This window comes from Pongo pygmaeus, chromosome 20, assembly GCF_028885625.2.
Source record: "Pongo pygmaeus isolate AG05252 chromosome 20, NHGRI_mPonPyg2-v2.0_pri, whole genome shotgun sequence".
In the NCBI taxonomy this organism is placed as follows: Eukaryota; Metazoa; Chordata; class Mammalia; order Primates; family Hominidae; genus Pongo; species Pongo pygmaeus.
In genome coordinates, this window is record NC_072393.2 from 9,411,601 (window position 1) to 9,429,485 (window position 17,885).

Here is a 17,885-nt window from a genome sequence, read left to right on the forward strand (position 1 = left end):
CAGAGGACTAGACAGCTAGTCTATTCTTAAATAAGGAAAGAAATGTGAGCTGGGGCTGTGGCATATCTGGGCATGCAGCAAAATCAGAAAGAAGAAAAGCAGAAGAAAGTGTGTGTGGGGGGTACTTGGAATTAGAGAATAAGAAGCTGAGCAGGCTGTTTGAAGAGAAACCTTGCTGTATCTCACAATGGTTGACTCTCCCTCTCTTGAAACAGGACTTACGACATGTCCACAGCCTGTTTAACACCCTGTAGCCAATGTGATCACAAGGGATTCACTGAAATAGTTGCATCTCTATTTTCTTCTGTGTTCCCTTGAGACCCTTAGGCACCGGGATTACAGAGAGATGGGTCTTTGTAGCTTCTGCGACACATTCCAGAGGGGAAACCTCTTTATCTCAAAGCCAAACCAATAGTGATGAAAGCTCTTCCAAGAATAAAGAGGCCCCAAGGGGGTGGGAGGTGCAGAGAGATTCACCTGGCTTCAGAGCTGCCTTCTTGGAAACAGAATTAGAAGACATCATACCTTTCTGCCATTTGCTCTTGATCCCAAGGGAGCTGAACGGCTTGGAGAGTAGAACATCACTGCAACAGTGGATTTAATGAGGAAGGATGAGACATCAGCTCCCTGGGGCTTGAGAAACCATAAATACTTCCCTAGAACATCTCACCTGGACAGTTTCCTGACGCCACACTCGTGCATCTTAGAGAGGAGAGTTAGGATGACTTCATGACAAGTTCCACCTCCCCGCCTTTCCCTGCTAGATTCTGTCTTCAGCATTCAACAGTAAGGGGAGGAAGACGTCATACCAGCATTTTTTTTTTCAAGAAATGTCAGTTGAGTGATTCACACTATCCTTGTTAGTACCGTGTGTGAAAAGGATTTAAAAAGTAGTGTGGGGAGGAACAGAGATGGAGGTAACAGGGTTGATAATGTCTCATGATTTTTAAAATGTCTCTAGAATTCTCTTACCTGGTTATATATGTCTTTTAAGGCATTGCAACTTTTGGGAGGCTAAGGCAGGCAGATCGCTTGAGGCCAGGAGTCTAAGACAAGCCTGGCCAACTTGGTGAAACTCCGTCTCATCTAAAAATACAAAAATTGCTGGGCATGGTGGCGGATGCCTGTAATCCCAGCTACTAGGGAGCCTGAGGCAGGAGAATGGCTTGAACCCGGGAGACAGAGGTTGCCATGAGCCAAGATCACGCCACTGCACTCCAGCCTGGGTGACAGAGTGAGTGAGACGCTGTCTCAAAAAAAAAAAAAAAAAAAAGATTCTATTGCAACTGTTTCTTTTCTGTCATCTCCACCTCTGATGGCCTTTCATTCTGGAAACTAGTGACTTTCTCAATGTCAATAGGAACTGGCACTTCCTTGAGTGCATTGCTTTCAGTCTACCTGCTAACACCTTCCTTTTTCTTCTCTAGTATAATATAATAGTTCTCGGCCGGGTGCAGTGGCTCATGCCTATAATCCCAGAACTTTAGGAGGCCGAGGCGGGTGGATCACAAGGTCAAGAGATCGAGACCATCCTGGCCAACATGGTGAAACCCTGTCTCTACTAAAAATACAAAATTAGCCAGGCATGGTGGTGTGTACCTGTAGTCCCAGCCGTTTGGGAGGCTGAGGCAGGGGAATTTCTTGAACATGGGAGGCAGAGGTTGCAGTGAGCTGAGATTGCGCCATTGCACTTCAGCCTGGGCAACAAGAACAAAACTCCATCTAAAAAAAAAAAAATCAACAAAGCAAAGCAAAACAAAACAAGTATGTACTAAATGCTCACTCTGCACCAGATGTTACATATATTGTCATTGCAATTGTGAATGGACTTTTTTTCCTCTTATTTTTTCTCATGGCTGTTTGCAGTTACATAAGAAAGCTGATGACACTGATTAGTTGTAATTAATTGTGTTTAAGTTGACTTTTTTTTTTTTTGAGACAGGGTCTTTCTGGGCTCAAGCAAACCTCCTGCCTCGGCCTCCCAAGTAGCTAACTTTTTTAAAATCTATTTTTATAGAGGCAAGTGTCTCATTTTGTTGTCTAGGCTGGTCTCAAACTCCTGGCCTCAAGAATTTCTCCTGCCTCAGCCTCTCAAAGTGCTGGAATTACAGGCAGGAGTCACAGCACCCAGGCTGTTACATTTTATTAAATGAATTTTAGCTTATGTTAAAACCATGGTTTCTTTTTTTGCATTGCTCTATTCATGCATATACTTTGTTATCTGACTTGCCGATATTAAATTTTTTTACACTCTTAGGATAAACATTCATTAGTAATGGAGTGTGTTATTTTATCCAAAAGATAACTTCATTTCACTCCCCTTTCAGGCTTTTGCATCTGTTGTCAACATGAGATTAATTTGCAGATTTCTTGTTTGTCTTATACGTGATTTTTTTTTTTTTACCTTCATTCAGCTTTCCATGATGAGTACAAAGCCTTGGGGAATATCTGGATAAAGTGAAATTTTCTAGAATGTGATCTGGACTTGCCACAAAGAAACTTCAGGTTCATCAGCCTTCATGGTGTATTTGTCTAAATATTTAAGTAAAAAATAATGCTGGCCGGGCACAGTGGTTCACGCCTGTACCAGCACTTTAGGAGGCTGAGGCGGGTGGATCACCTGAGGTCAGGAGTTTGAGACTAGCCTGGCCAACATAGTGAAACCCCATCTCTATTAAAAATACAAAAATTAGCCAGGTGTGGTGGCGAGCACCTGTAGTCATAGCTAGTCAGGAGGCTGAGGTGGGAGGATCGCTTAAGCCCAGGAAGTGAAGGTTGCAGTGAGCTATGATCATGCTACTGCACTTCAGCCTGGGCAACAGACCCAGACCCTGTCAAAAAAAAAAAATGTTTCACATAACTACAGTACAATGATCACAATCAGGAAATTGACATTAATACCATATTATATATAGTATTATAGATATATAATGCACTATTTGCTGTATACTATATTATTAATATAGTAATTAGTATATAGCATTAATATAATACTATAAAATTTAGAGCTCATTTATATTTTATTTTTTTATTTCTTCTCATTTATATTTTAATTATCCAAATAATGTCATCTATAGCAAAAGAAAGACTCAAGTCATCCATTACATTTGATTGACATGTCTTTTTTGCCTCCTTTAATCTGGAACATTTCCTAGACTTTTTTTTTTTTTTTTTTTTTGAGATAGGGTCTTGCTCTGTCACCAAGGCTGGGTTGCAGTGGTGCAATCATAGCTCACTGCAGCCTCAACCTCCTGGGCTCAGGCAATTCTCCTGCCTCAGCCTTCCAAGTAGCTGGGACAACAGGCATGTGCCACCATGCCCAGCTAATTTTTGTATTTTTTGTAAAGAAGGGGTTTCACTATGTTTCCTAGGCTGGCCTCAAACTCCTAAACTCAAATGATACTCCCACAGCCTCACAAAGTGCTGGGATCCCAAGTGTAAGCCACCATGCCTGGCATTTCTTTGTATTTTATGGCACTGACATTTTTGAAGAGCACAAGTGAGATATTGTGCCCCTTAAGCTCAGTTTGTGTGATGTTCCCTACTCTTTAAAGTTCTGCATCTTTGGCAGGAATCTCACAGAAGTGATGTTTCGCTGTTTCCAGTGAATCCTATCAGAAAGCACATGTTTATTATGTCCTGTTAAGAATCTCCTTGACCATGTAATAGGGGTGCTATAAAATCAGTGTTAAGATAAATGGTTGGGATTAGAGAGTTCATTTTCTAGAATTCTATTTTGTTTGGGACGTTATAAAATGGATATTTAATATGGGTGGTTAACTATGAGATATTTCCTCACTCCTGTTAGAATTGTTTATTGTTATTATTCTTTTACCTATGAATTGGCATTTTTGTTTATTTATCAGTTTGTGAAAATGTCCTTAATTTGTTGAGGTAGCAAACAAATTTCAACTTTGATTGCTATGCAAAACCAGAAGATAATCTGCTTTGCAATGAACTTTATACATTCAATGAACATTACACAGTTCAGCTGCATATAGGCAACATCCTATATATGAAAAAATTACTAACTGAACTACAGGTATTAAATACTGAAAAGAGTTAACAGTTTATTATAATTTATTTTATTTAACAATCTAGGAAGTTTTCAGCCATCAGCAGTTCTAGTGCAATTTCAGGTGCAACTGGGAATTCGGGAATCTTGGTGGAGCTGTTAGTGTAGCGAACCTTGTACATAAAATACATGCATACTTTATTTATTTATTTATTTATCATCATCATTATTATTTTTTTGAGACGGAGTCTCGCTCTGTCGCCCAGGCTGGAGTACAGTGCGCGAGATCCCGGCTCACTGCAAGCTCCGCCTCCCAAGTTCACGCCATTCTCCCGCCTCAGCCTCCCAAGTAGCTGGGACTACAGGTGCCCGCCACAGCGCCTGGCTAATTTTTTTGTATTTTTAGTAGAGACGGGGTTTCACTGTGTTAGCCAGGATGGTCTCGATCTCCTGACCTGGTGATCCGCCCACCTCGGCCTCCCAAAGTGCTGGGATTACAGGCGTGAGCCATGGCGCCCGGCCACATGCATATACTTTTGATAGCACATGTGAAGGGATCTCTCTAAAATGGACCTCATCAGATTCGTTGTCAGCAAATTGACCTGGGCCACTCAACATGGCTTTTATCTTGCCTGATGTTAATGCATGTTGTTTTTTTACAATAAATTCATAGCCATCAGATGATATCAATTTGACATACACGGCATCAGGGCCTTCACAGCCACCGTAGGTTTTCTTCTCTCCATCCATTTTGTTCTTATGAAATTCTACTTTGCTTCCCCAGGAACTTCAGTAGTTTCTCGTCAGCCCCGCAGCCAGCGCGGCCGGGTGCCTGTGTACTGCCACAGCACCTATTCCAGGGCTGCCCGCACCCCGACCCGCCAACCCAGCTGCCTGCTCCCGTGGGTGGGTTCCGGGGCAGTGGAAAGAATTACTTCCGCTGGGTCAGAGCCGCTTTCTGCGACTTGCGGGAGATCCATGTTTTTTTGTTTGTTTGTTTGTTTGTTTTTAAGACGGGGTCTCGCCCTGTCACCTAGGCTCGAGTACGGTGGCAAAATCTCAGCTCACTGCAGCGTCGAACACTGTGGCTCAAAGCGATCCTCCCTGCCTCAGCCTCCTGGGTGGCTGGGACTACAGGCACATGCCACCATGCCCAGCTAATTTTGTTTATTTTTTTGTAGAGAGCAAGTCTTACTGTGTTGCCCGGGCTGGTCTTGAACTCCTGGCCTGAAGCAATCTTTTCATCTCAGCCTCCCAAAGTGCTGGTATTAGAGGCGTGAGCCACCATGCCTGACCTTAGAATTATTAACTATTACTAGAGGTTAGCTAACAATTGGCTCTATTATTAGCTAACTATTAACTAACTATTCACTATTATTAAAAAGACAAGAGTTGGCAAGGGTGTGAAGAAAAGGGAACCCCTTGTGCCCTGTTGGTGGTAATGTAGATTGGAGCAGCCATTATGGGAAATAGTGTGAGGGTTCCTAAAGGAATTAAAAATAGAGGCCGGGTGTGGTGGCTCACGCCTGTAATCCCAGCACTTTGGGAGGCCAAGGCGGGTGGATCACTTGAGGCCAGGAGTTCAAGACCAGCCTGGTCAACAAGGTGAAACCCTGTCTCTACTAAAAAAAAAAAAAAAAATGCAAAAAATACAAAAATTAGCTAGGCGTAGTGGCACATACCTGTAATCCCAGCTACTCAAGAGGCTGAGGCACAAGAATCGCTTAAACTTGGGAGGTGGAGGTTGCAGTGAGCTGAGATCACGCCACTGCACTCCAGCCTGGGCGACAGAGAATCTGTCTCAAAAAATAAAAAGGAAAAAGAAATTAAAATTTTGAGACTCTTTCTCAAAAAATAAAAATAATAAAGAAATCAAAAAGAAGAATAAATTTAAAATAAAAAGAAATTAAATATGATCCAGCAATCCCTCTGCTGGACATGTATCCAAAGAAAATGAAATCGCCACTCGTAAAGATATCTGCATGCTCATGTTCATTGCAGCATTACTTGCAAAAGTCAAGATATGGAAACAACCTAAGTGTCTGCTGATGGAGAAATGGATAAAGAAAATGTGATATATATGTACATATACATTTGTGTGTGTATATATATTTAATTGTGTATATATATTCCATTGTGTGTATATATACGTATGTGTGTGTGTATATATGTGTGTGTGTGTATATATATGTGTATGTGTGTATATATATATATACACATATTATATATATTTTTACACAATGGAATATTATTCCACTGATTGATAAAATAGGAATAGATCCTTCCATTTGTCACAACATGGATGAATCTGGAGGCTGTTATGTTAAGTGGAATAAGTCAGACGCAGTAAGAAAAATATTGCGTTTTTTCACTTCTATGTGGAATATTTTTTTTAAAGTCAAATATATAGAGAGAATAAAACAGTGGTTACCAGAGGAGGGGTGCGGCTGGGGGAGGAAATGAAGAAGATGTAGGATAATGGATACAAAGTAGCGGATATATAGGATAAACGAGTCTAGAGATCCAGTGTACCCGTGAGAATTATAGTCAATAACAGTGTGTAGTATTCGGGATTTATGCTACATCAGTAGATTGTAGCTGTTCTTGCTATAAAGAAAATGGGCAACTATGTGAGATGATGGATATGTTCATTTGTTTCACTACAGTAACCATTTTACTATCTATATGTATCTCATAACATATATAGTGTATGTTGAATATACAGAATATAATTAATTTTTAAATAATTAAATATACGGGTGGTTGGGATGAGAGACTTCATTTTTTAGAATTCCATTTATGTATGAAAGATTAGACAAAATGAGTCCATAAATCACAAGTAAATAGTATGGAAAACATTTCTATTATATGAAGGATGCCCATTGGATGTTAACTGATGTTTCTCTTACCACTTCCTTTTAAATAAATAAATAAATATACTTTTAAATAAATATGTATATTTTAAAATAAATACATATATACATAGTTTTATTTTTATTTTATTTTTTATTTTTATTTTTTGAGACATTGCCCAGGCTGGAGTGCAGTGGTGCAAACATAGCTCCCTGCAGTTGCAAATTCCTGGGCTCAAGTGATCCTCCCCTCTCAGCCTCCCGAGTAGCTGGGACTACAGGTGTCCACCACCACAGCTGGCTAATGACCTCTTCTTTTGTAGATACATCAACTACATGGAAGCAGGAAACCAAACAGGATTTTTAGAGTTTATCCTTCTCGGACTCTCTGAGGATCCAGAACTGCAGCCGTTCATATTTGGGCTGTTCCTGTCCATGTACCTGGTCACGGTGCTGGGAAACCTACTCATCATCCTGGCCATCAGCTCTGACTCCCACCTCCACACCCCCATGTACTTCTTCCTCTCCAACCTGTCCTGGGTTGACATCTGTTTCAGCACTTGCATCGTCCCCAAGATGCTGGTGAACATCCAGACCGAGAACAAAGCCATCTCCTACATGGACTGCCTCACACAGGTCTATTTCTCCATGTTTTTTCCTATTCTGGACACGCTACTCCTGACCGTGATGGCCTATGACCGGTTTGTGGCCATCTGCCACCCTCTGCACTATATGATCATCATGAACCCCCGCCTCTGTGGCCTCCTGGTTTTTGTCACCTGGCTCATTGGTGTCATGACATCCCTCCTCCATATTTCTCTGATGATGCATCTAACCTTCTGTAAAGATTTTGAAATTCCACATTTTTTCTGCGAACTGACACACATCCTCCAGCTGGCCTGCTCTGATACCTTCCTGAACAGCATGTTGATATACTTTATGACGGGTGTGCTGGGCGTTTTTCCCCTCCTTGGGATCATTTTCTCTTATTCACGAATTGCTTCATCCATAAGGAAGATGTCCTCATCTGGGGGAAAACAAAAAGCACTTTCCACCTGTGGGTCTCACCTCTCCGTCGTTTCTTTATTTTATGGGACAGGCATTGGGGTCCACTTCACTTCTGCGGTGACTCACTCTTCCCAGAAAATCTCCGTGGCCTCGGTGATGTACACTGTGGTCACCCCCATGTTGAACCCCTTCATCTACAGCCTGAGGAACAAGGATGTGAAGGGAGCCCTGGGGAGACTCCTCAGCAGGGCAACCTCTTGTTTGTGATGGATCCCTTGGCCCCAGGACTAAGATGTTTTGTGAGCACCAATGACAAAAATGTTTTATTTTGAAATTCTTACTCTTTAAAATTAAAAATTTTTTTTTTATACTTTGAGAGTACAAATGCAGATTTCTTAACATGCATTTGCATAAGGGTGAAGTCTGAGCTTTTGGCCTACCAATTACCAGAATAGTGAACATAAGGCAATTTTTTTTTTTTTTTTTTTTTTTTGAGACGGAGTCTCGCTCTGTCTTCCAGGCTGGAGTGCAGTGGAGTGATCTCAGCTCACTGCAACCTCCGCCTCCCGGGTTCAAGCGATTCTTCTGCCTCAGCCTCCTGAGTAGCTGAGATTACAGGTGTGTGCCACCACATGCCTTTTAGTAGAGACAGGGTTTCACCATCTTGGCCAGGCTGGTCTCAAACTCCTGACCTTGTGATCCACCTGCCTTGGCCTCCCAAAGTGCTGGGATTACAGGCGTGAGCCACCACGCCCGGCCAAGGCAGTTTTTAAACTCTCACGCCCCTCTCACCTTTTGCAGTCTCCAGTGTCCATTATTCTGTTATAATGCCCATGCGTATACATTGTTTAGCTCCCAATTATAAGTGAGATCATGCAGCATTTGACTTTGTTTCTTTACTACCTTACTTAAGAGAATGGCTTCCAGTCCCATTGATGTTGCTGCAAAAGACATGATTTCATCCTTTTTTATGACTGAGTAGTACTCCATTGTATATATCCTAGATATCTATATAGATATAAATATATATAGATACATACCATGTTTTCTTTTTTTAAAAAAATTATTTTTATGTCAGTAGTTTTTGGTGTACATGTGGTTTTTCATTACATGGATAAGTTCTTTAGTGGTAACTTCTGAGTTTTTAGGGTACCCGTCACCCAAGTGGTAGTAGTCTCTTCTTATTCCTCACCCCCCTCCCAACCTTTCTCCCTTCAAGTCCCCAAAGTTCATTATATTGTTCATATCCCTTTGTGTCCTCATAGCTTAGCTCCCACTTATAACTGAGAACATACGATATATTCATATGGATCTTATGTATGTTGGTTGAACACACAAACAAGCCCAGGTTTTTCATTCCTGAGTTACTTCACCTAGAGTAATGGCCTCCAGTTCCATCCAAGTTGCTACAAAAGACATTATTTGTGGAGAGGATGTGGAGAAATAGGAACACTTTTACACTGTTGGTGGGACTGTAGACTAGTTCAACCATTGTGGAAGTCAGTGTGGCGATTCCTCAGGGATCTAGAACTAGAAATACCATTTGACCCAGCCGTCCCATTACTGGGTATATACCCAAAGGACTATAAATCATGCTGCTATAAAGACACATGCACACGTATGTTTATTGCAGCACTATTCACAATAGCAAAGACTTGGAACCAACCCAAATGTCCAACAATGATAGACTGGATTAAGAAAATGTGGCACATATACACCATGGAATACTATGCAGCCATAAAAAAGGATGAGTTCATGTCCTTTGTAGGGACATGGATGAAATTGGAAATCATCATTCTCAGTAAACTATCGCAAGGACAAAAAACCAAACACTGCATGTTCTCACTCATAGATGGGTATTGAACAATGAGAACACATGGACACAGGAAGGGGAATATCACACTCTGGGGACTGTTGTGGGGTGGGGGGAGGGGGGAGGGATAGCACTGGGAGATATACCTAATGCTAAATGGCGAGTTAATGGGTGCAGCACACCAGCATGGCACATGTATACATATGTAACTAACCTGCATATTGTGCACATGTACCCTAAAACTTAAAGTATAATAATAATAATAATAATAATAATAAAAAGACATTATTTGGTTCCTTTTTATGGATAAGTAGTATTCCATGGTGTATACATACCACAATCTTCATCCACTCATTGGTTGATGGGCACTTAGGTTGGTTCCATGCCTTTGTAATTGCTAATTATGTTGCTATAAACATGCAGGTGTGTGTGTCTTTTTCACATAATGACTTTGTTTCCTTTGGGTAGATAGCCAGTAGTGGAACTGCTGAACTGAAAGGTAGTTCTACTTTTAGTTCTTTTTTTTTTTTTTTTAAGACAAAGTCTCACTCTGTTGCCCAGGCTGGAGTGCAGTGGCATGATCTCATCTCACTGCAACCTCTGCCTCCCAGGTTCAAGCAATTCTCCTGCCTCAACCTCCTGAGTAGCTGGGACTACAGGCACCTGGCACCACACCCAGCTAATTCTTGTATTTTTAGTAGAGACAGGGTTTCACCCTGTTGGCCAGGCTGGTCTTGAACTCCTGACCTCAGGTGATATGCCCACCTCAGCCCCCCAAAGTGCTGGGATTACAGGCATGAGCCACTGTGCCTGGTCTTCTAGTTCTTTAAGACCCCACTTTTAAAAAAATCCAGTCCTCCATTGATGGACACGTAGGTTGATTCCATGTCTTTGCTAATGTGAATAGTGCCATGATAAACATGGGGGCGTAAGTTAACAATCTCCAAGTAATTTCCTTGATGGCACTGCTGTCCTATGTGCTGTTCAAAAATTGTGTCCTTGGTCATCATTCTTAATTCTCCATTAGTGAGTTCTGAACATGGATTTGAAGCATTTGCTATAGCTTTGTTATCTCAAGTGGTGGCACAGAGTTCTTAAGCTATTGATTGTTCGCTGACTTTATTTCTATGTGTTTGCATGTGGGTTTTTGTTGTTTGTGTGTTGGATCATGAACAGATCAACAGTGTTTATTTGTTTTCCTACTGGATGAAGTATGATTAAAAGACATATTTAAATATAGCTGGTTATATATCTCCAATGTCTCTTCTTCTTCTAAGAATGTCAGTCCTATTAGATCAGGGCCTGACCCTTATGATTTCATTAAACTTTAATTACCTCCATAAGGACCCTGTATCCAAAGACAGTCATCACATTGGGGGTGAGGACTTCACTATATTAACTTTGGGGGGTGCAATTTAGTCCATAAGAGATGTTTAGGCAGATCTGAGAAAGTTTCTGCCAACTCTATGGGGAGCTCTAAAGCTAGGGCTGCTCTTTGGAGAATTCTCACATTGTGTAGAAATAACCAGGCCCTATTACCCCAGGAAAAGTGGGGCCTTGAGGGTGCTAGGGACAGAGGGTGGAGAAATTCTAGGCAGAAAAGGGCAGTTCCCAGGCAAAACCCCACCCTCAAGCCAAAAAGCCTGAAACTGCAGCCCAAAGTAAGAACTTATATCCCTGTTTTCCTGCTTGAATATTACCTTTTCCTAAACCACCCCTGGCCCTGCCCCACCCCATGCTATGCCTATAAAAATCCCAGACTCAGCCAGTAGATGTAACTGTGGCTGGACATCAGAGAGAAGCAGCTTTGACCTCAGAAGGACAGCTTGATGGTATAACTTCAGAGAAGAATTCAGCAGGAGATGGCTGGACTTCATTACCTGCCTGCCCCATCCCCTTTTCAGCTTCCCTTACCTGAGAGCCACTTTGATCAGACATAAAATCCCTCCCGCATTTAACATCCTTCAATTCGTTCATGCAATCTCATTTTTCCTAGATGCTGGAAAAGTGCTCAGGAGCCACAAGTGTGGATACAAAAGCCTGTCATACTGGCCCTTTGCCCTCGCTGGTGGAGGGCAGCCACTTCATGCAAAAAGGCAAAGGGCCCACTGAGCTGTTAACACTTAACACCCCACCCTAATCTTTTATTATGCAGATGGATTCTCTACCTGGCCGGTGCCATGTTGCCTGTGTCTTTACTGCACACGGGCTGACAAAGAAAAGGGAAGATAGACTCCATGTTGAACGTGTCTGGCCCTCAATTAGCCCTTTCCTATTGGCGCAGCTGCTAGGATTCACCCATGCAAGCTTGCAGTTGCTTATCTATGTCTGCAGCAGATTTTTCAGGCTTCTCTTTGTCAGAAAAGAAATGATTTGGGGGTTGCTTTTTGTTAGGGAAATTCCTCCAAGGACTCTTTTACCCTCACTCTCTGCCTAAATAATTTCTTTCTATCTCCTGTATCAATATGGCTGAGTCTGGGGCTTTTATGGGCTCAGAATGGGGGAGGGACAGACCATAGGTATTATTATTCAAAAAGGCAACATTCGATTGGCTAAAAGGCATTATTCAAAAAAAAAAAAATCTGTTGGGAAAGGGCAAGTAAACAAGAACAGAATTTCTCACTCTGGGTCTCAGGTTTCATCCGGGACCAGTAGTCCAGTCTTTCAGCCTATAGACTGTTTTTGGCTTGAAGGTGGGGTTTTACTGGGGACCCACCCCATCTGCCTGGGTATTTGGCTGTCTCCTGTCACTATCACAGAGATGACAAGAACACAACAAAGTAAAGAACCGCAACATTCAAATGGATAATTTTTGAGGAAGCCATGTCAGTGCATGACATGAAAATGATTTAAATGATGCTTTAGATATCTCACAAACAGCTGAAAGTAAACTGATCAAAGACAGAAATTTGATGATCATGAACAGAGAAGAAAAGTATAAAAGTAATTAATCACCGAAGGAGTTGTTGAATAGAAATATACAAAAACATTAAGCAATTTCATAGGTGCTTTAGGAATGGGAAACAGAGGCATGTCTTTTAGAGAGAGAAAAAAAGAGCCAGAATATTTAAATTCACATTTGCCTTAGGTAGTTGTAATACCCAGGAAACAGGAGGATGTTCCATCTAACATTGCTCGGATTACAGGTGTGAGCCACCGCATCTAAGAAATATTATTAAACATATCACAGAGTGTACATGCAATGTGTACACTTACTGTGTTGTTAGCAGTAATAGCGAAGAGATATTATGAGTCATGTCACATGGTGTACATCCACTGTGATATTAACATTAATATTGAAGAGATATTATGAATCACATAACAGGGTGTACAACCATTGTTATATTAGCAGTAATATCAAAGAGATGTTATGAATCATATCACATGGTGTACACCCACTGTGATATTGGCAGTAAAATCAAAGAGATATTTTGAATCATATCACATGGTGTATACCCATTGTGATATTAGCAGTATTATCAAAGAGATATTATGAATCATATCCCAGGTGTACACCCACTGTGATATTAGCAGTAGTTTCTAAGAGATATTATTAATTATATCACAGGGTGTACACCCATTCTGATATTTGCAGTAATATCAAAGAGATATTATTAGCAGTAATATTGAAGAGATATTATGAATAATATCCCAGCATGTACACACAGGGTGTTTATAGATTAAGAACTGCAGCCCATCCTCTTTGGGCTGTTCCTGTCCATGTACCTGGTCATGATGCTGGGGAACCTTCTCATCATCCTGGCCGTCAGCTCTGACTCCCACCTCCACACCCCCATGTACTTCTTCCTCTCCAACCTGTCCTTGGCTGACATCGGTTTCACCTCCACCACGGTCCCCAGGATGATTGTGGACATGCAAACTCACAGCAAAGTCATCTCCTATGCAGGCTGCCTGACTCAGATGTCTTTTTTTTGTCCTTTTTGCATGTATGGATGACATGCTTCTGAGTGTGATGGCTTATGACCGGTTTGTGGCCATCTGTCACCCTCCAGATTACCCAGTTACCATGAACCCATGTTTCTGTGGCTTCCTAGTTTTGTTGTCTTTTTTTCTCAGTCTTTTAGACTCCCAGCTGCACAATTGGATTGCCTTACAAATTACCTGCTTCAAGGATGTGGAAATTCCCAATTTCTTCTGTGACCGTTCTCAACTCCCCCACCTTGCGTGTTGTGACACCTTCACCAATGACATAGTCATGTATTTCCTTGCTGCCATATTTGGTTTTCTTCCCATCCTGGGGATCCTTTTCTCTTACTATAAAATTGTTTCCTCCATTCTGAGGGTTTCATCATCAGGTGGGAGGTATAAAGCCTTCTCCACCTGTGGCTCTCACCTGTCAGTTGTTTGCTTATTTTATGGAACAGCCCTTGGAGGGTACCTCAGTTCAGACATGTCCTCTTATCCCAGAAAGGGTGCAGTGGCTTCAGTGATGTACACAGTGGTCACCCCCATGCTGAACCCGTTCATCTACAGCCTGAGAAACAGGGACATTGAAAGTGCCCTGCAGCGGCTGCATGGCAGAATAGTCTAATCTCATGATCTTATTATCTGTTCCATTCTTTAGCGTGGGTTGGAAAACGCAGCAAGGTCAAATATCCAGACCTGCAAAGAATATTGCTTCCTTCGTTATGTCTCTAGTTGGAATTGCTGAGTATTCTGATATGTTTTGTTCTTAATAAACATCATGATTGAATTCAATATACTTAGACTCTTTTAGTTTCTGGGCAATGACCCTGGTATCCAGGTGAAATTACATTCTTCTTCTTTCTTCTTTCTTCTCTTCTCCTTCTTCTTCTCCTTCTCCTTCTCCTTCTTCTTCTTTTTTGAGATGGATTCTCGCTGTTTTGCCCAGGCTGGAGTGCAGTGGTGTGATCTCAGCTCACTACAACCTCTGCCTCCCGGGTTCAAGCAATTCTCCTGCCTCAGCCTCCTGAGTAGCTGGGACTACAGGCACCCACCACCACGTTCGGCTAATTTTTGCAGTTTTAGTAGAGACGGAGTTTCACCATGTTGGCTAGGCTGGTCTCGAACTCCTGACCTTGTGATCTGCCTGCCTCAGCCTCCCAAAGTGCTGGGATTACAGGCGTGAGCCACCACACCTGGCCACATCTCTCTTCTTATATACAGTTAAGTCCTCACGTAATGTTGATAGGTTCTTGGAAACTGTGACTTTAAGAAAATGAATTATAGGAGGTCCTCAAATAATGTCATTTCCTTTAACATTGTTCAGCTATAAAGTTGTTGAGAAAAAGAATCTGGTTTCATTATACATGATTTTTCTTATTGTTGCAGTTTCCAAAAATCTATTGAAGACCTTAAATGAGAATTTACTGTACTTCACATTTATATTGCTTTTCACGGTTCATTTGTAATTTATTTACACTTTGCATCTATAAAATCTATTTAGGCAGATTATATGTGAGGATCCATGTCACTGGTCCTCAAGTTTGAGTTAGATTGAATTTGCCCAGAGAGCTTACAAGTGCTGATGCCTGGGTCTCATTACCAGAGATTCTGATTTACTTAGACTTGTGTGGGTATGAGGATATTACAAAGCGTCAGAGAGAGTTCAGATGGTAAAGTTCCCAAAGGGATTAAACTCAAAAATGTAAGTTACAAAAGAGTTTCTTGTACCACCAGGCAATGTGATTTCTTCAAATGCATTGCCTTCAACAGTGAACCGACTGTCATTATGCTGGGTTATTTTCACCCCTTAGAATTTTTATTTATCTACTGCAACTGTAGATTTACATGCATATAGATTTTTATCATATTTCCTTCTTGTGCATACATAAAAAGAGAAATAGGAAATAATAACATGGTAACAATATCCCTAGACTTCCCGTTCAGAGACCGGTTCTTTAAAAATATGTGTTATTTTTACTTTCTAATAAAGAAAATGTGGTGTATGCGTATACAATGAGATATGATTCAGCTGTAAAACAAATGGCATCTTGTCATTTGCAACAACTTTGATGGGACTGTAGGTCATTACGTTAAGTGAAATAGGGAAGGCACAAAAATGCATGTTCTCATTCATATGTAGGAGCTGAAAAGTTAATCTCATGAAGGCAGACAGTAGAATATTGGCTACCAGATCGTGGTAAAAATGGGGAGGGGGTTGAAGAGAAGTTGGTATATGGGTCCAAAAGTCCATGCAGAAGAATTAAGTTCGAGTATTTAATAGTACAGTAGAGAAATTTTAGTTAACAATAATGTGGAATATTTCAAGATAGCAAGGAGATAAGATTTGTATTGTTCTTATTATGTTGGTCTTTAACCTATAGTATTTCTGTTCTGATCTCATTCTTCTGTACTCATCTTTTGCCAGGTTGGGACTCTCGAAACCCTGTTCTATTTCTCATGTGGGTTTTTTGTTTTTGTTGTTGTTTGTTTTTGAGACGGAGTCTCACTGTGTTGCCCAGGTTGGAGTGCAGTGGCATGATCTCAGCTCACTGCAACCTCTGTTGCCCGAGTTTAAGTGATTCTCCTGCCTCAGCCTCCCAAGTAGCTGGGATAACAGGTACAGGCTGCCACGCCCAGCTAATTTTTGTATTTTTGTAGAAATGGGTTTAACCATGTTGGCCAGGCTGATCTCAAACTCCTGACCTCAAGGCAACCACCCACTATGGCCTCCCAAAGTGTTGGGATTGCAGGTGTGAGCCGCCGTACCTGGCCCATGTATTTTTCTTATGTAATTCCACTCCTGGTCACTAAGGCTCATCACACTGAAAGTTCAATGTACTTCACTAATACCTTCACTCCCGGAAGCCTCAGAGTTTAGAGGCTACCTTCAGTTACTGTTTCTGTTACTATATTGTTTCCTTTTGCCTTTGTCCTGCAGTAACAATTGAACCAACTCCCTGTATTCAATTCTCTTCATTAAAATAACTAGATTGACTTCTATTCCTGAACTTTGATTTGGGAACAAAGGTATGTTGTAGTTCTCTACAATTGGAATATTTTTAAATGTGCTCAAGAAATAAAGCTGGTTATAAAACATATGTCTTTGTGAAGGGCATCTAACTGAGGTTTAAATTCTGGTTTTCTATTTCCAGTTGCTGTGTGGCTCTACTGATGTCTGAGGATTATTGAGACACCAATTTCATCATAAATAATTTAATCATGTTCTTCTATAACTTTATCCTAAGATATTGAATGTATATGTCACCAATAAAAGTGAACTCTTCATTTGTCACCTAATAGTCAACGAACATGATAAGTGGCACATTAATATTGCCTGTTGAAATCACATTGTAGACGCTCCCCATAGGTGATGCTCTGTCCTTTGCTCTTTATGTCAAGATTTAGAAGAGTGCTATGATGAACTAATACCTTACATGGCAGAAGTTTGGATGCTTCAGAATAGCCATCTAAAATTAGTATGACAATCTTTGATTTGGATGGAAATTACAGATAATAGAAAAAAAATGTCAGATTTGTAGCTACTTCATCAACCATATATTGGCTCTTGAATTTGGGACCTTTGGCAGCTCATAGCTCTTTTCTGAACCTCAGATTCCTCAGTAGCAAATTAAGTACAATCATTTTTTTCTTCCAAGATCATGCAATGATCATATATAATGGTATCATGAACCAGTAAAGGTAGTTTTCCATCAAATAGTATTATTTTTAGTATATATTATTAGTATATATTATTACATAAAAGAAGTCAATTTTATGAAAATTTCCAGAATTATAAGCAAATTGTTATTGCAGAATTCATAAGCAAACTGTTATTGCAGAATTCATAAGCAAACTGTTATTGCAAACTGTGTTACCTTGTATGCAATACAAAACATATTTCTATTACACTAGTTCATCTAATGTTGTGGTAATGATCTATCTGAGAGGCTGGCTGGGGAGATATAATGAAATATATCTCTAATTAGATAACTATTTAATAGGTAGTAATGGAACAATAAGGCCAAACTGTCATAATCAATGTATTATTGATTAGTGTATTGTTCAACATATGTGGTTTTTTTTATTTTATTTTTGAGACAGAGTCTAGCTCTGTTGCCCAGGCTGGAGTGCAGTGGCACGATCTTGGCTCACTGCAAGCTCCGCCTCCCAGGTTCATGCCATTCTCCTGCCTCAGCCTCCCGAGTAGCTGGGACTACAGGCGCCTGCCACCGCACCTGGCTAATTTTTTGTATTTTTAGTAGAGACAGGG

The 17,885-nt window shown here is 40.9% G+C and overlaps 2 protein-coding genes and 1 pseudogene across 2 annotated transcripts; 2 read left to right on the forward strand and 1 right to left on the reverse strand.

The window, feature by feature from the left end:
* Positions 1-4,089: 4,089 nt before the first annotated feature.
* Positions 4,090-4,825, reverse strand: LOC129019290 (elongin-C-like). The gene is made up of 2 exons (XM_054461575.1): positions 4,540-4,825; positions 4,090-4,211 (listed from the first exon to the last, which is right to left on the reverse strand). Exons 1-2 carry the CDS (start codon positions 4,763-4,765, stop codon positions 4,090-4,092), a joined length of 348 nt encoding a protein of 115 aa, XP_054317550.1. The 5' UTR covers positions 4,766-4,825.
* A 2,378-nt stretch (positions 4,826-7,203) lies between these two features.
* LOC129019288 (olfactory receptor 7D2) lies at positions 7,204-8,142 on the forward strand. Its single transcript, XM_063658437.1, has one exon. It carries the CDS (start codon positions 7,204-7,206, stop codon positions 8,140-8,142), a length of 939 nt encoding a protein of 312 aa, XP_063514507.1.
* Positions 8,143-13,378: 5,236 nt separating this feature from the next.
* Positions 13,379-14,240, forward strand: LOC129019291 (olfactory receptor 7E24-like; annotated as a pseudogene).
* The last annotated feature ends 3,645 nt before the right edge of the window (positions 14,241-17,885 follow it).

Coding starts and splice junctions, on each gene's coding strand:
- LOC129019290 (XM_054461575.1), bottom strand. CDS start 4,765: ATGGATGGAGAGAAGAAAACCTACGGTGGCTGTGAAGGCCCTGATGCC. Junction 4,212..4,539: donor GCTATCAAAAGTATATGCAT/GTGGCCGGGCGC, acceptor AAATAAATAAAG/TATGCATGTATTTTATGTAC.
- LOC129019288 (XM_063658437.1), top strand. CDS start 7,204: ATGGAAGCAGGAAACCAAACAGGATTTTTAGAGTTTATCCTTCTCGGA.